At 40.1% G+C, this 8,319-nt stretch overlaps 1 protein-coding gene across 1 annotated transcript; it reads left to right on the top strand.

The window, feature by feature from the left end:
• Window positions 1–2,335: 2,335 nt before the first annotated feature.
• rps6kl1 (ribosomal protein S6 kinase-like 1) lies at window positions 2,336–8,043 on the top strand (the record flags this gene model as incomplete). The annotated part of the gene is made up of 10 exons (XM_080849688.1): window positions 2,336–2,471; window positions 2,908–3,032; window positions 3,439–3,531; window positions 4,125–4,172; window positions 4,830–4,962; window positions 5,216–6,304; window positions 6,750–6,839; window positions 7,115–7,197; window positions 7,635–7,730; window positions 7,933–8,043. The coding sequence occupies 10 exons, from the start codon at window positions 2,336–2,338 to the stop codon at window positions 8,041–8,043; spliced, it is 2,004 nt and encodes a 667-aa protein (XP_080705814.1).
• Window positions 8,044–8,319: the final 276 nt, after the last annotated feature.

The raw sequence follows: 8,319 nt of genomic DNA, 5'->3' as shown, positions 1-8,319 counted from the left end.
CTGAAAATATCTATTTTAGTTGTGATATCAATGGAACTCTAACCCAGAACACCATCACAGGTTGTTATTAAGACCATGCAAATATGAGAGGTTGAGGTGTTTATGGATAATGGGTAACACATTTTAGGGCCATATAATCCAAAATAAAATGTTATTGCCCTTGGACTTTGCTTAGCTTCCTTAACGGTAATTAAAAATTAACGTAAGGGTAACAGACTTTAGGACTGTTGAAGGACCACATGGAACATTCTACACACAGTTTCCCCTTACAATCAGTATCAATCCCCCTTCCTCTCTGATTGGCTGAGGTCCGACTGGCCCCAGTGTAATTTGACACCATGCGGTTCACTGCACTCGGAGGGGCTCAGCTGTGGTACTGCCCTGCCCCCACATTGTCTGAGAAGCACTTGCAGCACAACGCTACCGCCCTCTCTCCACCAAGGATATTGTTCTTTGTGTGGTTATTTCAGCGGGTGGCTCTAGTAAATTCATGTGATCGCAGCATATACCCGTCACAGACACCGTTGATATATTTCCTTATAAAGATGTTTCTTTATAATAGAGGGAAACAGATTCATTGGAAAGATGTATTTCTTGGAAAGATCGAAGACTGTCAATTATTCCTAGTATATAATAAACAAAGCTCTGTATCTTTAAATGTGGGAGCTGAGGGTTATGTGATGGCATCATCAGCCAATAGGCTTTGATAATGTGCTTCTTCCTCCACCCCTGACATCTGGGAGCGCCTCCCTATACGGTTGTTGGTGTTGAGCAAGTGATGGATGCAAGATGTGATGGCAGACTCAAAGAAGGTACCGTGCATTGTGCCTTGTCTGTGTCATTGATGTATCCTTCTGTACGTCTTTCTCTCTTAGCAGGGAGGAGTACTATGGATTGTATTTTGACATGGTCATGGTTTGGTAATATTGGTGGTCGAGAGCTTCATTTTTTGATCGTGTTAGTCTCGCATTGCTGTTGGTTTCAGTTCTGTATTTACATATTAAAAGGAGTTTTGAGAATCCAACTCGGATTTTGACCTATCAGGATACATCTTAGTGAATATGGCTTAAGGTTGTGATGATGACATATGATGCGGTGCAGTTCCTCTTCTGACTGTTTGCATGTGACATGCGCGCTAATCGTACTATCTTGTGGATTTCAAAAGAATAGAGAAGTCAAGTGATTCCATGTCACTGAGCTTTACATGGATATTTTAGCCTTGCTAATGCAGAACAACACAACAGAGCGTCTTCACACAGCTCCTTATGTAAGCCTGTGCCATCAGTATTGGGGCACCCAAATGTGACCTTCTAAAGAAGTCATGCACATGATACAGATGTGGAAGTACAAATCCAATAATGAGAAGACACATCATTTAAAGAAGCTCAAAAGTGTCATATCAAAATGGAATACTAGCATATTGTCAACATGTGCTTTCTAACACACAAAATGATTGCCTGCCAGGGATCCCTGTTCCTGTAAAAGTTTGATACAGGTACAGGTACAGATAGATTGATACAGATGACATTTTAGCTCCTAACTGTATGGCCCAGCCCAGGAGAGACACTGAGGTTTTTGTGAATGTCTATCAGACTGTCAGTAGAACCTTCCATCTGAATCTCAGCAAAACCATGAATATTACAAAAAGTTTTGCAGCAGCGTTGATAAGATCATTTGGATTGCTAAGTGAAAGAGGTTGTTATAATTGGGTAAAATAATATGCAAATGAAACAATTTCTTTGAAATTGAAATTGAAATCTAGAATTGAATGAAATAATTACAAAGTGTTTTTAACCTGAACTCCACTTGAACACAGAGCGAATAGTCCTCACACTATATTATAGGATTATTAAGGATATCCATTAGAAGGAATTTTCTCTAAAAAGATCCAGTAATTCACACAATGAGGCTTCTACTTAGGTGTACAGCTAAATAAATGCGCTACTGTACTACATTGATAAGTGACAAAAGTAGCCTACTGTACTGTCCAAATTTAGGTGGTACCAACAGACACTTTTATGAGGAGGGGGATTTATTGAGTATTAGCAAATCATTATGTTGTGTTGTGTATTATGATAAAAGAAAAGCATTACATACCCTTAAAGATGGAATATATGCATTTCATTCCTTTGTTTTTTGCCAAACGCCTGTGGCTTCTACAGTACTTCTGAGTAGACATCCAGGACTATATCCAGAAGCTGATGTTGGGATACATTTTCACTGGACATGTGGTCAAATCTAAAGGACCTTTCAGACACACAGATCCCTGCCTCAGGGTGGTCTTTTGTGGCACATAGTTTCACGTGGAATTCCACAAAGCTTACACTGGGTAGACATGGCCAAAACGGATTACCTGGTGGATGCAGCCAGGCAAATACGTATGGCACTAGACCGAGAGGTCGGAGAGGACTATGAGGCTGCTTTCAACTACTACAAGAAAGGAGTTGATTTGTTGCTAAATGGAATTCAAGGTACTGCACACATAAACACATTCATATCAAGAAATATATACAATTAAAGTGACAAAACTGGTAACAAAGCAACACAAATTTAAATGATCAAACATTTATGGAAGATGAGAAAGGAAAACTACCACTTCACACGATATGAAATGATGTTGTCATCACCATTAGCCATCCAGTATTTGGTATCAGGCAAAACTATACCTACAAATATTTATAAAAAGTTCTGCTTCACACCTACATATGTGACAAGCCATTCTAATCTTCACGCTGTTAGGATATATATTATATATACCATTCCAATCTTCATACTGTTGGGATAGATATTATATATACCATTTATTGTAAATTGTTGTATCAACTGGCTGGATCCCACTTGTGTGGAAGTTAAAAGTAACACGTTACACCAATCTCCTCTCACACACTAAATGTGTTGTGTATGTAGCAGACCCAAATAAGGAACGTCGTGAAGCAGTGAAGAGAAAAACCACCCAGTATCTAAAGAGAGCCGAAGATATCTTCATCTCCCACCTCCAAAACAGCTACCAGAAGGGAGGATCTCAGATGGAGGTATGGGGCAACACTGATGCTCTGCTGCCCTCACGGCTCCGTCGGTGCTTCTGCAGTAACCACACCGTCATATTGCTTTCATATAAGCTCCTTTGCTGCATGCCACATCATCAGCGTCTTTACCACTACTGCCACAAGCATACATGCATATGTATTGATTAGAGTAAGAGCGTCTCTACCAGTACTGCCACAAGCATACATGCTTATTTATTGATTAGAATAAGAGCGTCTCTACCACTGCTGCCACATGCATACGTACATGCATATTTATTGATTAGAGGCCTTTTATCGCATGCCCATATATACAAATAACATCTGGGCCATTTTCAGAGGATGAATGACAGATTAAACATACAATCAAAGCACTTAAAGTCAATATGGTTATTCTGTCTGGAATGATCAGCAGGGTTACAGCAGCCTAAGGTTCCGGCCAATGAGACATCTGAACTCACCGGTGGAAGATCTAAGGATGTATAAAGTTGTTGGCATCATTGATAAGGTTTGCAAAATACTGTTTTTAATCTAATCTTAATGTAGTTTTTTTCAGTTGTTTAAGTTAATCATGACTTCATTATTGGATGCACACATAACCATATGACACCAGTGATGAACTCATTTAGCATAATCTGAGAACCATTAGAGCACAGCAATTTGAAGACAAATGCTGTCAGTTTGAAAGGCTGTTGTTTATAAGTATTCTTGACAAATAGTTAAGATTTTTTTTTTACTCTATCAACTTGAAGAGCCGTATGATTATGTAGCTTTAGGATAACAAGACTCGTAAAATGTTTTGCTTTAAAAGCAAGAAAAGACAGAGATCCCGAGGAATGGATGCTGGGCACAGCACCCTTTAATGTCTGTATATAGTGTATATAATGTCTATAGTTCTCTACCAACATACTCAAGTGCCTGTTGTGCTGTTTGTTTTACTCCGCAGCAAAACAGCAAAACATAGCGGAACAGATTATGCTTTCACATGCATGTCTCACATCTCCGTCTGACTCAAACTGGCCAACGACACACTCCATTACAGCTCCTTTAGATTCCACTTCCTCTCTGTTTCCTCTTCATTGAAGTCTGTCTGTTTTCTAGGTTCTTACTGTTCAAAGTCTGGATTGCAAGGAAACATTTGTGGTTAAGGTAATTTTATAAAACTTCTTTTATATTGAGCTATTTGTAAAAACAACAACAACAAAAACATGGGTCTTGGATCTAGGTGTAGATTTTAAATAACTCAGTGTAACCCTAGGTGTGAATATATACATATACTTACTTTCACAATCAAGTGTGTGTCCCTAGGTGTGAAAATATATATATTCTTTCATAATCAATTGTGTGTCCCTAGGTGTGAAACTATATATACTGTATACCTACTTTCACAATCAAGTGTATGTCCTTGAAACCCTCTTGATTTTGAAAGCTACTATGCTCACATTTGACTAATCGAGAAACATGCAAAACTTGCGCATACCAGACACCATTCATTTTCAAGGAGAATGTTTTCTCTATACTGTGTCTTAGTGGTCCTAAATTGTGTGCCTTCCACTGTTTTCCCTGGAATTGCCTAGAATTAGTTTGATGCCTATATAAAACTGAAATATCTTATCCGACTGTTGTTGTAATCAATAATGTGCCTCAAACATCAAAATATAATTGGACACCTGTGGAATAGTAAGCTTAATTTAAGTAGAAAAGTGTACACTTTGTGTGACAAATATGGCCATTTCGCTATTTAAAAGAAATACTACAATAAGGCCTGATCAAATGCAATGACTCTACCACTCTGTCTTCTTTAAGAGCCTTCCCAAATCGAGTGTAAGTAGCCGTGATAGGCCCACCATCATCCCCCAGAATGTTCCCTTTATGGTGAAACTTGTGAAGTATTACGTCAGTGAGGATGCGCTCTATCTGCATCTAGAACATGTGAAAGGTGAGGAACAGAAGATTCCCAATGACCAGCACTGCTTGAAACATTAAGAAATAACTGCTATTGAAATGTGGGATTTTCTACTGCATGTTTTGGGAGTGGATGGCAATAGTACTTTTTGTTAATCTATGTCCATATTAAATCTTATCATAAAAAACTCCAGTCATACAAAGTAAATATTTCTCATTTCACAAAAATATTAAGTGTATCATGCAGGTTAAATAGTTCTTATTAATATGTTTAATTTTCTGTACAGGAGGGAGGCTATTATCCAAACTGCACAAACTCAGGGGTCAGGCAGCCAAAGAGCATCCTGACTGCTCTAGTACCAGTCAGCACAAGATCAGACTGAAAAACAGCTATACATCACCAGCTATCAGTAGGGAATATGGTCAGGATGAGGGTCAGAATGACAGAATTACCAAACTCACAGAGGGGGAACCTCCAGACTCAGACTCCCCAGCATCGTGGTACGAGGCACAGCACCGACTGGAGAACTCCCGAACTCATTCGTACAGTGAGGAGACAGGTTGTTTGCAGCATTCTAAGTTGGGGATACAAGACGTCGAGTTCAACCAAGAGTTGGTAAATACAGCAAAGACACCGGTTCCAACATCTTTGCCCCTCTCCAAGAGAACTTATTCCACTCCCACAACACAGAGCCAGTCAAGTGGGATTATGCCAGCCCAGACCAGCCAAGGACCTCAACAAGTCAATGGGATCATCTCGGACAACCCTCCCTCAACAACACAGAAGCAGATGTCAAATGGGGAGATGGGTACAGCTGTTGTTGAACCTGTTTCCTTTCCCAGGGTCATGAACTTAAAGGTAAAAGGAGAAGCCATTAATCCAAGGTGCAATAGAACATCATCCTCAGGGACCTTTTGGTCACAAACTGTCTTGCATAGTAACGATTCTGGCATGCTGCACATGGCTGACTCTGCTGGTAGGCTATTAGGAGACATATCGGAAGAGAGGCTGAAAAAGCCTGAAGAGGAAGAGGGATGGGGGAATCTGGGTTTACTTGACAAAGAGAAACTTCAGGAAAAGAAATGGGAAAGTGGGTTGGGTTCAGCATCATCTAGCCTCAGCAGTGACACCTATACTCCAGTTGAAACCAGAGTCTGTGACATGGAACAGATCATTGAGGTGGACGGCTGGTGCCACATACCTCAGCTCAACAGGCAGGTTTCCAGAGGAAAGCCCCAGTATGGCCCCTGGGGACTTCCTGAGGCTGATGTAAGGACATGGGGAGCACAAATCCTTGTGGCCCTGGAAAGCCTTCATGACCAGGGTATCATCTGCTGTGATCTCAACCCAAACAATATCCTTCTCAGTACCTATGGTGAATATATATATTGTCATACACTGTTTTTTTGGTATGTTTTGGCATATTCACTACATATTTCATTATTAAATTGTGTCAGTCTTCACTATAAAATATCTTCAGGTCTCTCTGGGCCAGATCTGACTTTGGGCTTTTAAGGTGACAGTACACAGTCTGGAATTAACTAAACAAACTTTTGGTTTTGTTGTAAAAAGCATTGCAAACACGTCACAACCTAGCCACAACTTCACAAATGTATTACTCATCTTTCCTATTCTGTTTGACTCTGCCACTGTTATGCACCCTGCCTTCACAAGGTGTTGAATGGTTTGGTATGAATGTGGGTGCATATAGTAATAGGATAGTTGTATGCTGTAAGAGATGTCTGACTGTATGGTAGTTGTATGCTGCATGAGACAAGTCTTAAATGAGAATAAAACTGAATGTGAATGTTTTTGAATAGGTAAGATATGCCTGACATACTTTGGCCAGTGGAGTGAAGTGCAACCAAAGATGTGTCCTAAGGCGATGGAACAAATGTACTGTGCTCCAGGTAATGGCAATTAATGTATGGTATCTTGATTTCTTTTGAGTTTGTATGGAAAAGTACTATACTGAAGTCTTAAGGAATGGACAACAATGACTACACTATGAAGAAAAAATATTATTTATAATTTTATTTAAACCTTTACCATATATTCAAATATTCATATTCAAAATATCTCTTTCTGGTGTCTATAGTAAATTGGCCAATCCTATAACATTTATACATTTTAAACAAGCCTCTCAGATGTGAAGATGCAAGTGCTTGATGTGTTTTATCAACAGAGATTGGTGGTATGGCCAAAGTCACAGAGGCATGTGATTGGTGGAGTTTGGGGGTCTTGCTCTTTGAACTTCTTACTGGGATGGTAAAACGCTTTGCTCTCTTTGAATGATATCCCTACATTTGTGCTAGGTTAGGCTGAGTTTACATGTAACCTCCTTTTCTTACATAAACTGGTTGTTTTTCATGTAGAAAAAAAAGCTGTTCCAAAATGCAGTTCAGAGCAGTTTGTTACCATAACAACTTCTGTTGACCTAGAGATAACTTTAGGAAACAGACTAAACCAGTCAGAAACATGGCAGAAACACTTAAATCAGGATTCAAAATAACTGTTTGGTAAGTAGTATAGTGGTGAAACAGCCTGTATAAGTAAAGCTTCCATTATTTGCCACCATCCAATACCATCATTGTGCCATAAGGTCATAAGTCTGTCAATCTGTCCTAACCATGAGCAAATAAAAATGTTTATCCACCATAAATGTCTAAATACTGTGACACTGGTCATGTGCCTCTGGCCCCCAGCCGCTGTGGCAGTGCCACCCCACTGCAGTGGACTCTCACACCCAGCTCCTCATCCCAGATCATCTGAGCACGGCAGCAGCCTCGTTGATCACTGAGGTAAGACCTGTTTTTCTCCTCTCTCACAAACACACAGTATGAAGTACATATACATGTTCTTTTGCCATACACCCCATCCCATCTGATGAAAACACATTCTATTATGAATTGTGACTCACATAAACACATATTAACATCTATAATGTTGATATCCAGATACACCAGCCTAACCTCTTTATCTGCGTCTTTAACGTCTCTACAGCTCCTGCAGTTTGACGCTGGCTATCGGCTGGGCTCAGGTGGCGGTGGTGTGAGTGACATCAAGTGCCATCCTTTCTTCCACTCAGTGGTATGGCCCAGTCTGGACAGTTAATGGCTGTCCCACAAGATACACATCTTGGGCTTTTTCAGACCATAAGAACTTTCAGATTCATGAAACCGTATCAGGGTTTTTGATTCCTAAAAACAATGTCAACTGTCAGCTCCTCAGGGGTAGAACCAGAGCCCAGGTTGAACTCATTCTCCAAGCTGATCTCCCAGGTCCTAGAACTTTAGAGAATGGTGGTTAGAAACATGCTGCTTTTGCTTTTGCTAAGGGGCCTACTGCTAATGGGTGAAGGACAACATTGATTTCCCCCTGGTTTTGTAA

This window comes from Sprattus sprattus (genome assembly GCF_963457725.1).
Source record: "Sprattus sprattus genome assembly, chromosome: 13".
Classification (NCBI taxonomy): Eukaryota; Metazoa; Chordata; class Actinopteri; order Clupeiformes; family Clupeidae; genus Sprattus; species Sprattus sprattus.
The sequence above is the reverse complement of the archived record's forward strand: the minus strand, read 5'-3'. Positions and strand labels throughout refer to the sequence as shown.